The sequence below is a fragment of the Dipodomys merriami genome, unplaced genomic scaffold (genome assembly GCF_024711535.1).
Source record: "Dipodomys merriami isolate MVZ:Mamm:240054 unplaced genomic scaffold, mDipMer1.0.p SCAF_35, whole genome shotgun sequence".
Lineage (NCBI taxonomy): Eukaryota > Metazoa > Chordata > Mammalia > Rodentia > Heteromyidae > Dipodomys > Dipodomys merriami.
In genome coordinates, this window is record NW_027205048.1 from 4034133 (window position 1) to 4056189 (window position 22057).

The 22057-nt window shown below is 40.4% G+C and overlaps 3 protein-coding genes across 10 annotated transcripts in view; 2 read left to right on the forward strand and 1 right to left on the reverse strand.

The window, feature by feature from the left end:
• The window catches only part of Pdcd4 (programmed cell death 4), a 30846-nt gene extending 29664 nt beyond the window's left edge, over positions 1-1182 (forward strand). For all 4 annotated transcript variants that reach the window (XM_069987974.1, XM_069987973.1, XM_069987976.1 and 1 more), the window contains one exon: positions 469-1182. In XM_069987974.1, coding sequence (XP_069844075.1) covers positions 469-529 — 61 coding nt within the window. In that variant the 3' untranslated portion in view covers positions 530-1182. The remainder of the gene's footprint in view (positions 1-468) is intronic.
• On the reverse strand, positions 1167-18987 carry Bbip1 (BBSome interacting protein 1). 4 transcript variants are annotated; one of them, XM_069987980.1, is made up of 5 exons: positions 18378-18484; positions 17416-17494; positions 11955-12010; positions 3582-3657; positions 1167-2519 (listed from the first exon to the last, which is right to left on the reverse strand). In XM_069987980.1, exons 4-5 carry the CDS (start codon positions 3625-3627, stop codon positions 2353-2355), a joined length of 213 nt encoding a protein of 70 aa, XP_069844081.1. In that variant the 5' UTR covers positions 3628-3657; positions 11955-12010; positions 17416-17494; positions 18378-18484; the 3' UTR covers positions 1167-2352. The 4 variants fall into 4 exon arrangements, 3 of the variants coding, with proteins under 3 accessions (XP_069844081.1, XP_069844079.1, XP_069844080.1); XM_069987978.1 differs by lacking the exon at positions 11955-12010 and having other exon boundaries at positions 17416-17506; positions 18378-18961; XM_069987979.1 differs by lacking the exon at positions 11955-12010 and having other exon boundaries at positions 17416-17506; positions 18324-18395.
• Positions 18053-22057, forward strand: part of Shoc2 (SHOC2 leucine rich repeat scaffold protein) — a 67868-nt gene continuing 63863 nt past the window's right edge. Inside the window, exon 1 of one of the 2 annotated variants that reach the window (XM_069987972.1) lies at positions 18053-18251. The gene's annotated coding sequence lies outside the window, so the exon portion shown is untranslated. Of the gene's footprint in view, positions 18252-18842; positions 18914-22057 lie in introns of those variants that run through there. The other variant, XM_069987971.1, reaches the window with a different exon arrangement.

Below are 22057 nucleotides of genomic sequence, written 5' to 3' on the forward strand. Positions count from 1 at the left end.
TACTTAAAAAAATAAAAAGGTTGTTATTTTTTGTTTGTTTGTTTGTTTTGGTGCCAGTACTGGGGCTTGAATTCAGGGCCTAGCTGTGCTGTTAGCTTTTTTTTTTTTTTTTTAATTAAGGCTGGCGCTCTACCATTTGAGCTATATCTCCACTTCTTACTTTTTGGTGGTTAATTGGAGATGTTTCATGAACTTCCTGCCCAAGCTGTCTTTGACCTGCAGTCCTCAGTCTCAGAGATCCTTCTGATTGCTAGGAGTACAGACATGAGCCACTGGCACCCAACTGGATTTGTTTTCTAAAACAAAATTGTTTAGCAGGGCTAACAGTCTTTGTTAAAATATTTTTTAAGACAGTAATTAAGCCCTTTTAATCTTAATGTATAACCAGAAAAATTTTTAAATTTTTTTCATTGCCAGTAAGTTATAATTTCTATTTTTAAAAAAATGTTTTTGTTCTTTTAATTTCAGGGGCAGAAAGCGTTTTGTAAGTGAAGGAGATGGTGGTCGTCTTAAACCAGAGAGCTACTGAATATAAGAACTCTTGCGGTCTTAGATGTTATACAAATATATATCTGAATTGTAAGAGTTGTTAGCACAGTTTTTTTTTAAGCACTTGTTTTGGGTACAAAGCATTTGTGAAATTTTATAAACTTCATTTAAGGGGAATTTTTAAAAGAAGTGTTTTCTTTTTTTCTTTGTTTTTGAGGGGATAAAGGATGGACAAAAAAGTAACCACTTCTTAAGTGGAATATTCTAATAAGCTATCTTTTCTAAGTGCCATGTTTATGACCTAATCATTCCAAGTTTTGCATTGATGTCTTGACTGCCACTCCTTTCTTTCAAGGACAGTGTTTTTTGTAGTAAAATCACTGGTTTATACAAAGCTTTATTTAGGGGGTAAAGTTAAGCTGCTAGAACCCCGTGTTGGCTGCTGCTGATGAATACTGTGCTTTGGGAGTAAAAAAAAAAGTCTTTTTTTTGTCTTAAAGAATTTTTAAAAAATGATTTAGTCATGAGACTTATTCATCTTTCCAGGGAACATATTGTTTGGTCTTAAAAGACTAGACAGTTAAGTAAATGGTGGCTGGAACATCTATTTTTCTACAAAACTGGAAAAATGAACCTGGTTCTACAAGAATGTACAACACACAATAAAACATGTGAAGCAGTGTTGATTCTTTATTGGAAGTATATTTATTTTAGGTGAAAAATTCCTATAGATATCTTGTCTGGCGTACATACAGCCTTGGGTTTGAATTTAATGAGCACATTTCTAAACTCTTTATAGAGCCTAATTATTCAGCAAGGCTTCCAGGTCTGTGGTTATTTAAACTGCCTATTGATTACTACAAGAATTACATTCAGTTTACAAAGGTCAATCTTAGGAATGTACCTATTACAGATTTAGGTACTGTCTTACAGACTTGCAGAATTAAAAGTTAAATTTGCCTCATGAGCTCTTTTCAAGTCTGTATTACTGCAGCTTACTGAAGATAATTATAATAAACATTTTCAGGTTATTAAGTTTTGTTTGGTACCTAGATGATAATGATGTAATTCTTTAGTCTTAAAATTAATATACTTGAAAGCTTAGTTCAAGCTAGGTGCTAGTGGCTTATACTTGGAAACCCAGCTACTCAGGATGCTAATATATGAGGCTCTGGGTTCAAAACTAGCCCAGGCAGATAAATCCAACAGATATTTACCTCTAACCAGCAAAAAACTGGACATGTGGCTCAATGGTAGAATAATAGCCTTGAGTGGAAAAAGCTAAGCAAGAGTACAAGGCTCTGACAAATCCCACCAGTAGTGCACAAACATGCAAAACCTTAGGTGAGTGCAGAATAGGTGAAGATTTGTTAAAAATACCATTTAAGAAGCCAGTTTTGTCATTACTCATAGGATCATTACTGGCCAGGCTATATAGCATGAAACATGATATGGAACACAAAAATGATTAAAAATGATTTTGATTTTTATTAGATAATTTGAAAGCCCAACATAACTATGCACGTTAAAATGTACCTTAAAATTCAGGTTTTTAAAGAAATATGTAAAGACCCTTTCTATATAAAAGTTACCTTTAGTCACTTACTATGCAAAATTGATAGGAATGGTGAATGGTAATTTAAAATATAAAAACTTGGCTGGAGTAAAAGAGAAATCTCATGAAATGTCCCAAGTTTGTATTTACTACATACTAGTGTTTAACAAGCTTCTCCAATCTTTATTTTTACTTAAAGGAATATTCAGTTTTATTAGCAAATACTATTTTCAGTATAGAGCTGTAGAATATTTTTGTTATTAAGTAATTTGAAAGTGAGTGTCTTCTCTAGAATGCTAGGTTATTGGTCAGTGGGTTATTTGCCGTTGTTCCTTTTCTGCCATTTCTTGTTTGCGAATTGTATCTTGTGCTGCTTGCTGCATTTTCTCCAGTTTTTCCAGAGTCAGAGATTTCAAGGGTAAAATCCTGGGTTTACACAGCACCATTGTGGTTACATCTTCCACAGACAACTGCCCTATGTTAAATAAGAAATAATAATTAGAGGAAAATAGCCCAGTTGTTTGGGCTAACAGCTAGAATACAGGTCTAAATAGTTAAGTTATTGTAAATGAAAAATTCTTGTTTCTAGACTGTGTTTTGCTTTGAACCAGCAAAAGAAGGTACTTATTTCATCTTAAGAAAATAAGGTTTTAACTGGTACTGGTAGCTACTCAGGAGGCTAAGATCTGAGGATTATGGTTTGAAGCCAGTCTGAGCTAGAAAGTCCACGAGATGCTCAGTTAACCAACAAAAAGCTGGAAGTAGAGCTGTGACTCAAGTGATGAGTGCTAGCCTTGAACACACAAGCTCAGGGATAGTACTCAGGTCCTGAGCAAGGCCCCAGAACCTATACACAAAGAAATAAATTGAAGTTTTAAGGAAGATAAATTTTTGAATTGTGCAAGACTCTTAAAGTAATTATAAATAAGATTTTATCAAACACTCTAAAATGTTATATGAGTTTACATATGAGTATCTAAATTACTGAAGATTTACTTAGTTTTTCTTAACTTTTGAGTGAGATCATTTTTACCTCACTGTCAGACATTACTGTGAATGTTTCATTCAAAAATCCCATATCATAATCTGCAATATAACAGTTATAACAGTTATTAGGCAATAATGCTTCATTTGTTCTACTGGAAAAAGGAGGCCCCTTTTACAGTCTACATGTGAAAAGAATGTTGGGTGCTGGTGGCTCATGACTGTAATCCTAGGTACTCAGGAGGCTGAAATTTGAGGATTGTGATTCAAACCAACCTGGGCAGGAGAAGTCCATGAGACTCTTTATCTCCAATTAACCACCAGAAAACTGGAAATAGTGCCGTGGTTCAAGTGGTAGAGTGCTAACCTTGAGCTGAAGAATACTGGTACAGCACCCAAATCCAGAGTTCAAGTCCCACAACTGACAAAAGTATATAGTAAAGGTAGACAGCAAATGAGATGAGAAACACATGACACAATACCAGCCAATGGTTAGTTACTGATGCTGCCTAGCACTCTGTGGGTCTCTATTAAGTATTGGTAATGTACATACCTTGTTTTGGAAGAACTTCTCGGAACATTGACTTCACTTCTGCCATAGCTGAACTGTTGGATACAGTAACTCTTTCCTTCAATGATAAATCATTTATTAATACTATTAAAAATTCCAAAAGCATGTTAACAGACACTTTCATTGTGGTTTAAGAAGTAAAATCACAATCCTATAGAAAGTATACTACCTTGTCTGCATAATTTTCCCATTAGTTTCCTATATTTTTTTAAATGAAAACAAGACTGACAGTTCATATAAGCATCTAGAGCTTACCGGATTTTCTTAAAACAGTTTTTATTAACTGGTGTTGGTATTAATTGGAAGACAGTATTCCAAATTATTTCCCTTGCATGAAAAAAACTAGTAGACCTGGAGATTTTTAGGGACATATTCACTGATAACATCTCCCCTGAAAGGTAACATAATAAATGAACAGCAGTTGAAAAGTGAAGTGAGGTTGGTATGTAGGAGAAGGAAGAGATAGTAAGCAAGTATCTAACATTTCTACTTTCTTAGTAAGTTCCTCAGTAACTTTCTACTTTTGATACTATTGCTATAATAAAATTTGTCCTAAGGATCACAGTGCTACAATCTGAGGAACTGATACAAAAAGACAGGTTGACACTTGAAAAAAAAATTCGTATTTTCCCTTTAATAAGAGAGATACACAGTGTACACTTTTGTCTTAGTATCTTTATTTGGTCTTGGGGCTTGAACTCAGTCCCTGAACTCTTACGCTCAATACTAATGGCTCTACCACTTTGACCCACAAGGCCACTTCCAGTTTTCTGGTGGTTATTTGGAGAAGAGTCTCAATGGACTTTCTTGTCCAGGCTGGCTTTGAACCCTAATCCTCAGATCTCACCCTCCTGAGCAGCTAGGATTACAGGAATGAGCCATCAGTGCCTGGCTGCCACTAGTATCCAAGCATACATGCAATCTTTGGCTTAGTGACATTTGCACTAAGTGTTACATCCCAGGTGCATCTGGTCCAGGTTGTAGAATGATTGAGCCTTTCTAAACACATGCTTTTCCAGGCATCCCACCCATTTAGTGATGTTTCAGCACACTGATGCAACTTTACGCTGTCTTTCACAATATCACCATCATAAAAGATTTATTATTTATAAAATGGTGGTGCTGGCTTGGTGCCTGCCTTTTCCACCCACAGAAAGTTAATTATAATCAAGTGAAGCAGCTTCCGGTCTTTGTCATTCTTGTTCCACTACTTTGACATTCCTAATAAAAGCTTCCTACTCTCCAAGCTTTTTCCTTTTCTGGAATGTCCAAGCTCCTGAGGAACCTCTATCTGCTTTCCAGAGCTCCTGTCATCCAATACACAGTACCTGTGTACTGCTATCAGGGAGAGAAGATGAAGTAGGGTATGAACCAAGAATAAAGCAACTTACCACTGCGTGGAACGTAAGGTAAATGCTTTCTGTAATTTCTTTAAAATATGCACAGTAGCTTCAATCCCTTTTTTGGGGGGGGGTAATAATGAGGATTGAACTCAGAGCTTTGTGCTTACTAGGCAGGTGGCAGGTGCTCTACCACTTGAGGCACATGTTAAACACTCTTTCCTTTGGTTATTTATGCTCAGCAGGCCTGTGCTTCCTCAGGTTGCTGGGTGCACAGGTGCACATCACTGCACCTAGCCACTGTGCCTCCCTGCAGCTGGAATAACAGGCATGAATCACCATATCCACCCACTGGTTGAGAGTGCTGTGAAATTTCATGCGCAAGCTGGCCTTAAATCACAATTCCCCATCTCTACCTCTCAAGTGGCTAGGATTACTGGCACACATTATTAATTTTTTTCTTGCTACTTGGATTTGGTGGTGATACCTCATGATCAAGAACATTTTTTTTCCAGGTTAGGTTAAATGCTTTAACATTGCAGATTCCTAATTCTGGATGTAACTATAAAAAAACATCACCTAATCAACCATTAATAACATCAAAATAACATAAGGCCTGTGTTTGGTACATATTTGACATGCCACTAAAAAGGAGGATGATATTACAGGTGTTGATAAAGATGAAGCATTAAATGTATGACCAAAATGCTAAATGGTGGGCAAACAAAGACATACTAGCTGTAATTCTAGCTACTCATGATTAAATCACTATCCTTTAGTTTTGCTTAGTCTATAGCTCTTTCACATCTAAAACTGGCCTGGGGAAAACAATGAAACTTGGTGCTCTACCAAACCTCAGTTCTCTGACTAAGCTGCCATTGTTAGTGGAAAGGGTGTGGGGCCAAAGAACTGGTGGTAAGGAGTGGGTTGGACTTGGTGTGGATAATATTCAGTGCTCTTACTTACTTAGGTGGTTTCTGCTTTACTAGAGATGACTCTTGTTTCTAGGCTCCCTTAGGCACTGGCAGGAGAGAAACAGGAAGGGCAGGGCTAAAATAAGCAAGGTAGTGGTTGGATGACAAGCTCTGGCTGGGCTACACTGTCCTGATAATTAACTGCTCTCATAGTCCAGAGTAGGAAGCATTTTTTTCTTTCATGGGTGTTTTGTATGGTGTATCTAATAAGTTGTGGTTGCTCCTGAGACTACTTAATGCTCAGGTGCTACACATACAGACTAGCATATTTACACACACACACACACACACACACACACACACACACACACACACACACACACACACACACACACACACACACACACACACACACACACACACACACACACACACACACACACACACACACACACACACACACGTATCATACCACTGCTTTTGGGCATTCGCTAAATAAATTAGTGCTTATGTACCAGACACTGTTCATCAGTGAACAACATATACAACTAAATTTTTGCCTGTTAGTGCTTACAGCCTGAGAGCAAAGGGAGAGAAACAACAGAATACTAACAGGTAAGTGCTATAGAAGAATAGAGTAGTTTAAGGACATTGAGGAAAACTAGGGGGGAGTAATTCAATTTTAATAGGAAAACTATGATGATAACAGACTGCTGTTGTGTATGTGAATGCCTGTGTGGTATCTTTTGAAATTACAAAAAAAATCAAAGGCCCTATAGCATACACAGTGAAGCTAGAGGGAAATGGCACTGTTTGTTAGTTCAGCTTTTTCTTTTACGTTTTGAACTCATGGTCTTTAGCATGTTAAGGGGGCACTTTACTACCTGAGCCATGCTCCCAGCATTTTTCCTCTGGTTATCTTTGAGATAAGATCTCAAGTTTATGCTCGGGATAGCCTGGACTATTTATGCTTCCCATAGCTAGAATGACATGTGCACTGCCACATTTATTAGTGGACCAATAAAAATCTCAAGAGGGAGGTCTCCAACACTTTTTTCCCAGGCTGACCTCAAAACTTGATTTCCTGATTTCTAGCTCTTGAGTAGTTAAGATTACAGGTGTGAGCCACCCTACTTTTTTAGAGGGATACACACACACACACACACACACACACACACACACACACACACATTATACAAAAGGGCATATATACAAAAGTTATATGTGTAAGTTTTCTTTGACACAAGTATTCCAATAATGAGACTTCAAACAGAGGCACTAGTGCATAAAGAAAGTATGAAAGAATTAGCAAAATGTTTAGCAATAAATAGGCATACCACAAGCTCACTAACAGGTCAAAATAAATACGGAACATCCAGAGACTGGAATACTCTGCCAGGGTAAAAATCATGCAGACTGTCAAGGTATACTTTAAGAAAAAACATACCAACTTGAAGAAATGATTATTTTTATATTAATGAAATCCAAACTTTTAATGTTCAAAAAATACGTCAGTTGTATTTAAACTCAGGGCCTGGGTGCTGTCTCTGGGCCTCTTTGTGCTGAAGGCTAGTGCTCTACCACTTTAGCCACAGCATCACTTGTGGCTGTTTTTAGTTTACTGGAGATAACAGTCTCATGGGTACTTTTCTGCGAGGGCTGGCTTTGAATGCTGATTCAGATCTCAGTCTCCTGAGTAGCTAGGATTACAAGTGTGAGCCACCAGCACCCAGCTCAGTTCATGTTTTTAAAACCTTGGTCTGGGTAAACAGAAAATAATCTGATGCTTCCTTTTCTTCCATACTTTCTTTGAAATATTTCCTGTGAGAACCTATACAAACCTATTGCAGGTATTCAAAGTGAATGTCTAAAATTAGTGTAAACTTGAAATCAAATCTTTGTCATGAAGTGTTTTACTACTGGAGTGAGAGATGAAAGATGTGTCTATATATAATTAGTATTTTAAAAGTCAATCATATATATTTGGAGAGTTAAAAGTCTCTGGGATAATTTAATAAATTAATTTCAAGTATAGGGCCAGGCTATATCGTTAAAAGTGTCTTTCTGACTTTGAAAATATACACTAGTGCTAACCAAATTTTCTACCTGCAGACTCCTACAGACATTTTGAAAAATAAACTAGACAGCACTTTATACATTTGTTTACATATAATTTTTCAATTAAGATAGTTATAAAGAATATCCCAGCACATTAAAAAATAACATATCAATATTTAAAAATAAACCAATTTAAATATGACGCCTGGCTCATGTCTGTAACCCTAGCTCAGGAGACTGAGATTTGGAGTATCAGAGTTTGAGGCCAGCTTGGACAGAAAAGTTTGCTAGTCTCCATCAGGCTAGGGAAAAAAGTAGAGAGATTGAATATCAACAAAAAGGATGGGTGTGGTGGTGTATGCCTTTCATCAGTCACATGGGGGTTATAGGTAGAAGGATAGGGTCAAAGCAAGCAAGGAAGCAAAAAACAAAAACCCCAGAGAGATTCATGGGCCTAAGAAGTTGAGATTCAAAACCATACTGGGTGATAAAGAAATGGTCAAGGATGACTGAGATATGCTAACATTGAGTGGATGTTATTAATAATATTGAGTTATTAATTCAAGTTGGGAACTCAGGCCAGGAAAAAGGAAGGAAGGATAAAGACCATGAGTTTGATTTAGGCTTACTGAATGTCTTATTAAGGCTTATTAGGCTTATTAAGTCCAATTGGAAGAAAAAAAGGTTTGAGGTCCAGAAAAATTATAGAGGTAGATTTAATCATCCAAGGTATGAAAAAAAATGTGGCTTTTAACCACTGCAGGTAATGGTTAAAAGAGACAATAGTATATAGTGCAGCAGTTGAGAAAAGCAACTGAAGTCAGACTGGTCACTATATGGATTAATTTTATAAGCCTTGGTTTTATTTGAAAAACAAAAGCTTATAGTGGGGGCTGGGAAGGTGGCTCAGTGGTAGATTGCTTGCCTTGTATGCATGAGGCCCTGGGTTCAATTCCTCAGCACCACCTAAGCAGAGCTAACACTCACTGACCTCACATATAGCATAATGACATCTTTTTAAGTTGATACCACTATAAGTTTGTTATTTTTATTTTTTTGGCTGGTCAGTGAGTGTTAGCAATTCTTATTGTGCTATGATGTCATAAAATTTAGTTCTCAAAAAAATAAGACTAATACACATTAGTTATGGAATCATCCTAAGATTTAATGAAGAAAAGCCTATAGGCAAGCAGGAACATTTTAGTATTCTCCACTTATTCTATCTATAGCATATCCAGCATATTCTCTCTGCCCCCCCTCTTTTTATTAGCATCCATTAATTATTTAAGGGGGATGGGGTTTCTACTGTAACATTTCCACAGTCTAGCCGTATACAAGTTACCTTAAACATATAGTGAATGTTCAGACATCTATCTAATCTTAGCAAAGTCATGTTTTAACAGATTTTTCTATATTATTTATACGTATCTTTTATTACTCCAAAAGGTGATTTTAGAATTGAAATCCATAGGGCCAATCAGAGCTAGAGATGTGGCTTAGTGGTAAAGCATCTGCCTATTATGTTCAAGGATCTGGATTTAATCCCTATTACTGCCCCTCATCCCCCCAAATTGAATTACACATGTACCTGCTTACCCTCACTGCATCCCTCAATACATATACACATATACTACAACATTTAACAAATTAAAATGAGGTCTAGGAAAGTTATCTTGTCCAACTTTACATAGTTGGTAAGTGAATAAACAGTATTTGAATTCACATCTCACACTTGAAAGCCTGGTCTATTTTAAGTTTTCACTATACTGCATCTGGAAGAATGGCCTGGAGACCTCAAGGAGATTTAGTGTGGATACAAACATTTAAGATGTTAGAAGGATAAGAGAGAAGACTGCCATGAACAGAAATCAGTGAGGATTAGAATAACTATATGTTACTCTAACATTTTTCTGTATCTACTGGAATGGGCAATTTTGAAGCCAGTAATGATCTTTACAATGGAGGACGATGTAAAATGAGTCCGTTAGCAGTAATTCTCAGGAATGAGCTATAGCATACTACTTTTTTTTTTTTTTTTACACAGTTTGGAAACTGTGTAACCATGTATAGGTTTAACTGGCAATGTGAGTTATTTTTCTCTTAAGTTGTTGAGGCACTCTGCAAACAACTCTTAGGAAAAGAAATTGTTTTTTGACTATGGATTATTATTACTTTTATATATAGTTTTAAGATTTTTTTCCCCTTTCTTTTGAGGGGGCAAGTGCAGTTCTGAGGATCAAATCCCTTAGCTTCTCATATGCTAGGCATGTGTTCTACCACTGAGCCCCAACCCTGTATAATTAATTTTTTTTTGGCCAGTTCTATGGCTTGAACTCAGGGCCTGGGCATTATCCCTGAGCTTCTTTTGCTTAAGGCTAGCACTCTACCACTTGAGCCAAAGTGCCACTTCTAGCCTTTTCTGTTTATGTGGTACTGAGGAATGGAACCCAGGGCTTCATGCATGCTAGGCAAGCACTCTACCACTAAGCCACCTTCCCTGCCCTGTGTGTAGTTTTTAAAAGAATAAAATGCCATCAGAATTTTCATATTTAAAGTTTGCTTAGAAATATATAATACAGGGGCTGGGAAGGTGGCTCAGTGGTAGAGTTCTTGCCTTGCATGCATGAGGCCCTGGGTTCAATTCTTCAGCACCACATACACAGAAAAAGCTGGAAGTGGGTGCTATGGCTCAAGTGGTAGAGTGCTAGCCTTGAGCTGAAGAGCTCAGAACAGTGCCCAGGCCCAGAGTTCAAGCTCCAGGACCAGAAAAAAAAAGAAATATACAATACATTAAAAGCTTATTTTTGTATTCTGTTCATCATGTTATACCATAGATTAGATGATCATTCTCATTTCGCAGCTCAGCTGAGAAAGTCCTGATTAGACCAGGACCACCAGGTAAATAGCTAAAGAGGACTATTAGCTTTAGATGCACCCTTTAGATGCATCCATAGGGGTCACACAGGGGCAGATAGAAAAGGGGATTAAAATATAGACTACATGCCTGGCCACTCCAAACATATGCATATGCCTCAGACACATCAGAATGAAAAAATTGTAGATGGCTAAAGTTGTGTTGGTTTCTTAAGGGCAGGATTTTGATGTTTTAAAAAGCTCTTCTCTTAGGTCACTAAATCTAGACCAACTGGAAGCACCCCAGAGTCCCTTCATTGGTAAATGAGATTGTCTTTCTTAAAATGTGTCTATCATTCCTAACCTATGATACAGTCTTCATTGTTTTCCCCATCCATTAATTACCTAAACTCACCAATTTATCCTACTTGTATAAATCCCATTTCTAACATCTGAAATGGAATGCTGCTTTAGCATATTCTAGAGATCCAAATGTTTTAAACAAGCCATGACAGTAAAACCCAATTTATAATTTAAATAAACAGTGGCTTGTACTACAGAGTTTATTTTTCCTTCTGATCAGTATATATTTTAAGTAGGGCAGGGGTTGTGTTGTGGTCATACTGATAACCAACTTTGTGACCTTGAGTATACTTTTTAGCCCATTAGAAGCCTGGCTTTTTCATAAAAATGTTTCAGTATCTGTTTTAAGTTGCAAGGTTCAAGTGAAAGTGAATATAAAAGTGCCTAAAAATATAGTATGACATTTATTATTCCAGGTCTAATTTGATATTATAATAAAAGATTTGTTCTAGATCAACCGTACAGTACTTTGTTTCTACAAATCTTTGGATCTGTAAAGATTGATTTAAAGGGCGTTTTTCCTTAAAAATTTAAGTTTAATGAGCTGTTAAGTTGTGTCCTTAAATGCTTCTGCATGCATGACAAAGCAAACCTACTTTATAATATTATTCAAGGTTGAAAATATGTGGATGCTTTTAAGAGGGTGGAAACGAATAAAAATCTTTATAAAACTGCAGTTGAGGAACTTGTTTAGTATAGAGAAGTAACGGCATCTGAAACATGACAAAAAGAATTTTGAAGTATTTTAAGATTCTCAACAAAAGTGCCAATCATGATTTTTTGTAAGAAATACTGAGGTAAAAATAGCCAGGCATGGTGTCACATACCTGTAGTTCCAGGTGCTTGGGAGGCAGAGAAAGGAGGATCACAGTTTGAAGCTGGCCTGAGCAAAAAAGTTAGTGAGGTAAGAATCTGATTCAAAAAACAATCTGAACACTGGTGGCATAGCTTGTGGTTCTACCTATTCAGAAGGTAGAAGTAGAATTGTAGTCCAAGGCTGGCCTCAGACCAATGTGTAAGACCTTATCTGAAACAAACTAAAGCAAAAAAAAAAAAAAAGCTGGAATGTGGCTCAAATAGTGAACAGGTGCCTAGTGAGCTTGAGTTCCTAAGTTCAAACTGCAGTGTTGCAAAACAAACAACAGAGGTTGTAACTTGCCGGCCTGCAGTCTCATCCAGTTACATTTGCTGCTGGTGTGCTAGATGTTTAAAAAGTATTTGAGCTGGGCACTGTTGCCTCACATCTGTAATCCTAGCTACTCAGGAGGCTGAAGTCTAGAAAAGTCTGAAAGATTCTCATCTCCAAAGTAACTAGCAAAAAGCAGGGCTGAGGTGTGGTTTAAGTGACCAAGCAGTTAGCATAGGCCCTGGGTTGCAGTCTCGACATTAGCAAAAAAAAAAAAAAGTATTTGAACAAATGTTTGAAAATGTGGAAATTCGTATAAAAACAAAAATTTAGTGTTACTTAAATATAGTGATATCAGGTTCACATTCTCATACATTAAAACTCAAATTTGGTTGGGGCTAAGAAGGGGTGTCTAAGTTGGTTAAGCATGCACTTTCAACTTCCCTAGTACAAGCATGGTGCTGCTGGCTCACACCTGTGTCCTAGTTGTTACTTGAGAGGCTAAGGACAGGAGGATGACAGTTTCAGGCCAGCCTGGGCAGAAGAGTTTATTAGATTCCCTTCTCAACCCATAGCTGGGCATGGTGGCACATACTTATCCTAGTTTCATGGGAGGTTGCAGTCCAGAGGATCATGGTTCTGGTTCCAGATCAGTTCTGACTACTTGTATTGTTTCCCTTCCCTTACATGTGCTGACGTTACAGGCACCTGACTTTGCAACTGCAGTCAGGAGACACTGGAATATATACATGCCAAATCACCTAGTTGTATCATGTGAGCCTTGACTAGCTTTTGCTGTGTTTGCTTTGGGACATAATCTGGTTACTGATGTCCAGGTTAGTTTGAAATTCCTGGGCTCAAGAGATCCTTAGACCTCAGACTCTGGAACAGGTAGCGATGGCTGGCATGCACTGCCAGGCTGTGTGGCCACTCAGAAGTAATGCAATGGGAATGGAAGGAGGCACCGAGCAATTTTTATCTATATACAGAACAGTAAAGGATCTTTTTCTTTTGTGAATATTAAGCTCATTGCTTTAAATTCAGTCTGCCTAGTGAAAATGTGACTGGGAATGGAAGGAACAATAGCAATGATAACTACCTCTACCCAAGAGGGCATCTGATAAATGGATTTTCAAAAGCACAGGACCTCACACATGCTCAGCAATTACTCTACCATTGAACTTTAACCTCAGCCCTACACAAATGTTTCATGTAAGAAAAAGGTAAATGTTTTTCAGCAGATGAAGTAGTAATGCACTCATTCACTCATTCACTCAAGCAACTGCCCACATGCCAGCACAGTGTTTCATATGAACTGACAGTGTTCATATGGAGATGCCAAGAAACATCATGTGCTGTACTGTTGGAGATTATAGTAGATTCTATTATGCTTTGCTATCTGGCATTTGCTGGGAGAAAAATGTTGCAACATGCTGTTTGGGAAATTAGTTCAGACTCATGTACATAAAATGTACAGTGTCTAGTTTCTGAAAAGTGCCTAAGTCTCAGAATAGGAACTGTTTTTCATTGTATTTCAGTGATACCACTGGCTCCGGATCATGGTCCAGGTGTCAGAAGTAACAAGTGCAGCCAGGTGCCAGTGGGACACGCCTGTAATCCTAGTTACACAGGAAGTTGAGATCTGGAGGATTGCAATTGGAAGCCAGACTGGGCAGTAAAGTCCATGAGACTTCATCTCAAAATAATCAGCAAAAAGCAGGGCTGGAGGAGGTGTGGCTCAAGTGGTAGAACACCAGCTAAACAAAACAAGTTCCAGACCTTCATTTCAAATCCCAATACTGCCAAAAACCAAAACAGTACAAACAAACAAACAAAAAAAAGTCAGTGTAGAAAGGTCTGAAGTATGGCTTGGCTTATGTGGTAGAGCACCTGCCTTGTAAGCACAAGGCCTTGAGTTTAATCTCTGGGCAGTACCAATAACAACAAAAAATACTCTTAACCTTTAGAAAAAGTATTTGCTCAGGACCTGAGCTATTTATATTTAGTTGACTATTAAAGCAGTATATAAGCAGAAAGATTGATATTCTATACATTGTTTCTCAAAGGCTAGTTCTCAGACCATATACATCAAATCACTTTGTACTATCATTTAGATATATACATTTTTTAAAGCTCTCTAGAAATCACAATCACTGAGTTTTCCAATTAAACTTAGAAGAGATCTGTTAGGTTCATTCATTCACTGACTAAATATTAATGCTTAATTATTCCCAAATTGGACTGTTTCAGAAGTTATCAGTACTACCACACTCTACATTCCATGTACTATAAGCCAGGCTAAAACATTTTAAATATATTTGATTTTTCAAATTTACAAGATTTTAAGGTTTCATTCAACGGACAACAGAACAAGTAAGCTGTCCAAACTCATTTAGCTAGCAAATTGTCCTGTTCCTGAAACCCAGGTTTGACTGTAAAATCTGTGGGGCTTGAACTGTGGGCCTGGGCACTGTCCCTGAGCGCTTCAGTTCTGAAGCGCTCTACCACTTGAGCTACAACACCACTTTCAGTTTTCTGATGGTTAATTCGAGATAAGAGTCTCAGGGACTTTCTTGCCCTGGCTGGCACTAAGCCATGATCTTCAGATCTCAGCCTCCTGAGTAGCCAGGATTGCAGATGTGAGCCACCAGCGCCCAGCCTAAACCTAGGTTTAAGTGTATGATTTTCTTTCCTGAATCCAGTCAGCTTTAAAATTGTTTTACAGCATATGAGCATTTTCTTCTACCCACAGAAACCGAGTGATAAAGTATATTATTTAACTGTCAACGATAGCTAAAAACATTCTACAACAATCTAAGAGATTTTACTACCCTAAAACATTTTCTTTCTTTGGCTTATCTTTCAAAATGAAAAAGAAGTTCTGGGTGGGAGGAGTATAGAAGCTTGGTTGGCTTGGGAGTTTTCCTCTTGTGATTATGACGTAAATTCCACAAACACTTCTCTATCCATTGGGCAGAAAATGTTCCATGAACTGTTAAGTATAGTCTTGGTTTTGCAATTTTTAATAGACTCTGATTAATGCTACCAAAAAGTTATCACAGAAACACCAGGACCAACTAGAATTTGCAGGAGAATTTCAGCGAGGAAAATATTGCCTAAGTTGGACTGTGGCCAGATGGACAACAGTTGCCTTGGTATCTGCTTTGATAACATCAAGATTCATCTATATTTGAATTGCAGAGCCCACACACACCTTTCAACAGTCTGTAGGGTGCCAAGAGTTGAAACTCTTGCAACTATGCTGACATCAGTAGACGTTGCTGCAGATTACACTGCATCTGCTCCAAGTGTTGGCAAAATAGAAGCACTTTTTAAAGCTGGCATACTGTTTCTAGTTCAAGGCACTAACATACATGCTATACACAAGGATGATTAAATTCCAAATTCTGTTTGTGCTAAGTGAGATGTGTTTATCTAGCAACTTAGGACAAGGACACATGTAATTGTATTTAAGAGGGTTTAATTGTGAATGATTAAAGTACTACTACTGTTTAGTATTACTGAAAAAAAGAAACACCCTCTCCCCCTTTTTTTTGGTCGGTTGTGGGGCCTGAACTATGGGCTTCAGAGCTGTCCCTGTGCTCTTCAGCTCAAGGATAGCGCTCTACCGCTTGAGCCACATTGCCCTTTCCAGTTTTCTAGTGGTTTATTGGAGATAAGAGTCTCATGGACTTTCCTGCCCAGGCTGGCTTTGAACCGTGATTCTCAGATCTCAGCCTCCTGAGTAGTTAGATTACAGGCCTGAGCCACCTGCGCCTGGCTACAAAGATATTCTTGAGACAGGAAAATTTGCACATAGACTGAATTTCTTAGTTGTATTGATGAAATTGTGTTTTTCAGAAGAAATCAAATCCTTAGGGAATTCAAGCTGGGTATCTTAGGGGTTTGCATATAAAAATAGTGTTTGTCATCTATTCCCATATCACCCAGTGACAATAAAATAGTATTAGAGGTATGAAAAAAATACATACCACAGTGTTTACAACTCTTGAGATATAGTTGAAGGGTACAGTAACGGTCATTACATGCTTTTTCTTTTTTCTTTTCACTCCCTCCCTCCCTCCCTCCCTTTCTCCCTCCCTTCCTCCCTCCCTTCCTTCCTTTTCTTTTTTGGAGATAGGATCTTTCTGTGTAGCTTTGTTTGGCTTTGAGTTTACAACACTCCTGGCTTCAGCCTTCTGAGTACCTGCCATGACAACAGACCCTTCTTTTAAACTCAGGCCTTTCTACTTGATAGGCAGGCACTCTACAAGATGCTCTGCTGCTTGGGCCACACCTCTAGCTGTTTTTGCTTGGGTTATTTTTGATAGGGTCTCATTATCTATTCAGTCCTGCCTGCAAATGTGATATTTTTATTTACATTTCCCAATGCAGCTGGCAAGACAGGTAGACACTAGGTTGCCCTGCCTCTTTTGTTGAGATAGGGGTTTAGGAACTAATTTTTGACTGGGCTAGCCTGGAACCTAGATTCTCTCTCTCTCTCTCTCTCTCTCTCTCTCTCTCTCTCTCTCTCTCTTCTCTCTCTCTCTCTGACTTCCTGAACTAGGATTACAGCCAATGACTAGTCTCTTTTGGCTTTTAAATATTAAAACACTTTTATGATAAAACATTTTGAAGGGAAAATATACTGGGAGAGACTTCAGGGGGCAAAGGAAGTAGCAAAGACTTGAATAGCAGGGAAGATGTTGAATTTCTAGTAAACAGAAGATCTATAAAATTTAGCAGTAATGCTGTGGGCATACAGGAGATAATCATTATATTGATCTTTCTGTAAGTACCAAAGTAATGTTACATGCCGAGTGAAATGATAGGTGAATCTAACACAAACCACTGTATTTAGATGTAATAAGGTAGTGAAACTAAAACCAGTTCATACATAATGTTTGCCATAAAAGAGGTAGAAGTCCTACATAAGCTCAGCAAAAATTACTTCCTGTGGGAGAGAATGTAGAAACACATCTCCAAGGCTAACAATAATATCATGGATATAAAGTCACAAAAAGGTTACTGCTACAACCATATCTGTAGAAGCAACAAGTAGTTAATTTTGGCTTCATCTCCACTAAAGATGTGGAAAGAAATTAGAGAAGATAGATTTGCATCGACATTATCTAGTGGCTAAGTATAAAATTTCAATTTACCTGAAAATTTTGGTCTTATTCTTGTAGCTTTAGGCGTCCAATCTGGAACGATCAAGATGATGGAGAGTTCGATTCGAGCCTATGCAAGGAACTATGTGAGAGATGACATCATGTTCTTTTAAAGAGCCATATATATATATATATATATATATATTTGCGTATGTTCTCATCTATCAAGTTGTTTAATAAACTGTTAATATGCAATATTAGGACAGTATACCCGAGAAAGGAGTGACAAGAGACAGGTAGAAAAAAATCCGCGGGTGAAGACAGGAGGCCGGGGAAGGAAATAAGACTTGGAGGCCTCGGCGTAGTGTGTAGTGGTGGAGAAAGGATTTTTTCTTGGCTAGCTGGGGGCAGAAATGATTCCCTTCCCGAACTCCGCAATCTTCAAAAGTCAGGGAAACGGCAGGCGAGCATGGGACCCGGGGGGGCGTGGCCAGGCGCGCCATTGTGCAGGACTCCGCGGCTCCGCCCCGCCGCCGGGCGCTCAGCGGCAGCGGGCCCTCCCGGCCCGCCGGCTCCAGTAGGACTAGGACGGCCAGTCGAGCGGCCTCGCCCCGCTGGGAGGCTCAGAGGGGCGGAGGGAGGGCGGGCCGCCGCCCGGGCAGCCGGAAAGAAAACGCTCTTCCAGCGGAAGTGGCCCAGAGCCCCACACGTCCTCGACGCGCCGCGTCCCCGGGGGCCGTCCAGCAGGGCCTGCCCCTCGGGTGGGGCCGGGGGCACACTCGCCGCTCCGCGCCGGGCGCGGGCTACCTCCTCTCCGCCCGCGTCCTACTCGGAAGTGCCAGATGCAACTTCCGCCAGGACAAGAGCTTTTTCTGGTGTCCACCCAGGTAAGTGACCAGACGTCTCAGCAAAATAGGCGCCTCCAGGAAGCCAAACCTGCGGCCCTGAGTGTGAACTACCTTTTCTAATATGGGCGGTCTGGTCACCTGTGGCCCTTCTTTGGGCCTACTTACGGGTGCATCCCTTCGCCGACGTCTCAGCTGTTGCCCCGGGTAACGGTGAGAGTGAGCGGAGGAAAAGTCTACGTCACACTGGAAACAGGAAGCTAGGAAATACGCCTGCTGCCACCATCAATTATGGCTGCTCTAGCTTCAACAGTAACTTCCGATTGGGAGTTGTCTCTCTACCCTGCCGGAGGCTTACTCTGTGGTCCCGCTAGCCAGCGGCGTCCAGTGGGCGGGAGGCGGCTTAGAGCAGCCCTGGCAAGGAAAAAGGCGGAGAGAGGGAAGTTGGCGCCAGTGCCCCGGTGTGATTGGGCAGTTTCTCTGGCCCCGGCGCCTCCTACTTTTCTTCCCTAGCGAATGAGCGGTCCTGTCGGGAGAGGTGGGGCGAGGCGGTCGGGGCGAGAGTGTGTGGAGGGGCGGGGCGAGTGGGGGAGGGGCAGCGGGGGGCGGTGGTTGGGTAGCGTCGCTCCTAAAGAGGAGGTGGAGGAGGAGGTGGAGGAGGAAGGAGGCGAGCGGGGAGGATGGCGGACACCCGGCTCCTGACGGTAAAGCCGGGGCGGACGGGGCGAAGGGTGTCTGTGGGTCGGTTCTTCTTGCTCGCCTTCCTGTCCGTCCGGCAGTCGGGCTGGCTGTCGGTAGGGGGAGGCCCCGCGCTCGCTGACAGGCGGGAGCCCGCGCGGCCCGGGCGAGGCCCGGGGGCCCCGGGAGGCGCCGCGGCGGCCGCCGCTTGTCCGGGTGCTGCGGCCCGGAGCCCTGGGTCCTCGGAGCCCGGGGCTCCTTTGCGGAGCCGTCAGCTGGGCGGCGCCGAGGGCCGCCGGCCGGCTCTGACAGCGCCGGGCCCGGCCTGCGGCGGCCCTGCGGGGAAAGTGCCCGGGCCGGGGCGAGCCGGCGGCGAGGGCGCGGGCTGGGGGGCGCGGGGCGCACGGGGCCCGGCTCCTCGGGGCTCCCGGCGCCGCCGGGCCGGGCTGCGGCCGTCCGGGGTGGCGTCTCAGCTTGGTGGAGCCCGGGGGCTTCGCGGGAATGGGGTGGGGTCTGCCCTCGCCCATCCCCCGGAGCCCACCGCGCCCTCGCCGTCTTCTCCCCCCGCCCCCCCCCCAGGACCCTTGGTGGAGGGAGGGGAGCGGGTTTCGGGTGTGTTGCCCGGCGGAGCGAGTCGTGGGCGCCCGGGGCCGCCCGGCCCTCCCCGCCCTGTGGCAATCTCCGCGGAGATAGCTTTTAGGGATAGAGGAAAAGTAGTTGAACTCCCCGCCCCCCCTCCCCCCCCCCCCCCCCCCGCGACGCCGGAGGCCGCCGGCCCGAGGATTTTTCCCAGCCCCTCCGTATCCATTGTTTTGTACCATCCCCTCCCCCATGCCTAGGTGGAAGAATAATGACTCGGGAGCATTAATTCGCCCTCCTTTCTCTCCCTTTCTTCTCTCCCGTCTCTTCTCTTCTCTCCCGTCTCTTCTCTTCTCTTCTCTTCTCTTCTCTTCTCTTCTCTTCTCTTCTCTTCTCTTCTCTTCTCTTCTCTTCTCTTCTCTTCTCTTCTCTTCCGAGCAGAGGGTTTGTGTTAACTGTGAAAGGATGGGTTTCCAAACAGGTGGAATCTTACCGATTCCAGAATTGGCAACACGCAAAAAAAAAAACAAAAAAAAAACCCACATTTTTTTTCTTTTCTTTTTTGCCTAGATTCTCAAATCAGCCCTCACTTAGCGAAGTGATTCTCTTCACTGTTCGTTCGTGTCACCATGGGGGTGATGGGAATAAAAGAGGAAGGGCTGTTTTGCAACCACCCCCTCCCCCCCCCCCCATATTTTCAGTCTCTGGGGATGCTGAAGCAAAATGAGGTTGCAGATGTGGACGGCACGGTACTTCTCTTCAGCGTGATAACTACCAGTAGTCTCTTAAACTAAAACCCGTGTGATCTTGTACGCACTTCGTAGATCCACGTAGAGATGACTATCAAAACTTTTTGCTGTTTTTCAGAATCTTTGGGTATTCTTGGGTAACCAAGTATTTTTTTAAATCATCAACATTGAAAAATAAAATTTAAAGACCTCAGTTTGTTAGTGTACTAATTTTTATCCTGACCCCTACAGTTCCTTGGCCCTGAGGTTTATTATTGTGTATTGAAGATATTTAGCTATTACTTGTAATAGGTAACATTAAATTGATTTACATGTATTTGGAGTATATCAAGTTTTGATAGTTTTCTGTGTGACAGTGACGTTTAGGGGTAAAGCACCTAATAACACAGGGTGCTGACACCGAATATGATGAATTTTTTATACTTCTTTAGACATAAAGTACACTGTAGAAATTTTATATTATGACTATGCATTTGAAAAACAGATCAGAGACAAAAACGTTTTTGTCTCAAGTTTGTAACTTACAGACTGCCTAAATGTAATGTATGCTAATATATAAAGTTATACAAATGAAATCTCAGTTTTGAGTTATGGACATAGCCTATCTCTATTGATTATTATTGCATTTTCCCAAGGTGCTTGTTCAGTATTTGAAGAAACTACATCTGTCTCAGTTGGCATGTTTTTGAGCTCGTTTTCTCTTATTAGAAATTGTAATGGACTAGAATGATATTGAGATATATTAATTGCAGTTGGATTATTAGTAGTAGTTTTTTAAGCTACCATATTCATAAAATTGATCAGATGTGTTTTTTTGGTCATTGTAAGGTCATACATCAATTTTTGAATTAAAAGCCATTGAGAAGTTTGAAGCATTTTCATACTTCAGCAGGAGCACCAAAATTATACATTATTTTGTTGTACATGGTGGAATTATAGGCTTTTAAATATTACTGTTCTGTGACTTGGGACAGAACAGAATATTTTGTCTGGAGACAAAATAGAATTTTTCATTTGACACTGAAAGATGGCATCTGTTCCCCCTTCCCCCCACTTAACCATATGGATTGTGGTGGGGGAGGGAGTGTAGATAAGATTCTAATGCATTGTATAACAAGTTGTATTTATAGTTTTGAAATCTATAGTTTTGAAATTTATAGTTTTGGAATATCAATATTTGTGAAATTTTATGTTTCTCGAAAACTTGTGTTTTTTGTTTCTGTTCTCAGTACTGAGATTTGAACTTAACACCTTGCACTTACTTGCTTGCTCAGCTGGTACTTTACCACTTGAACCATACCTCCATCCTGGGTTTTTGTTGGTTATTTTAGACATGGATTCTAGGAGATTTCTCTGCTCAGGCTTATTTCAGGACCTTGATCCTCTGGATCCAGACTTCTAAGTAGCTAAGAACACAGGCATGAGCTGTTGTTACCTGGCTGGAAACTTACGTTCTTTTAAACTGTTTAAACAATGCTTAGATTTTTTTTTAGTAAAAAAATATTTAAATATAAAACCCTTTTTTATCTTATGATAGAAATACTCTGTTGGATGAAAAGGTACTTATTTTTGAGAGTGAAGAGTAAATGTGCTGTTTATGTGTCCATGTGTGGAGAAAAAAGATTTCTGCTTATAACAAGACAAAAAAATTCTCAAAACAAAAAAGCTAACTCACGACTCGTGATGAATTATGGGATTTATAGGTTGAATTTAGTGTAAGAATTCTGAAACTTTTCAATAAAAATATTAGGAAATTGATATAAAAATCCTTTGGCACTAATAAGACTGGTAAAGAATTGAAAAAATATTTTGTTGTACATGAATTGCATGGACATGCTATAA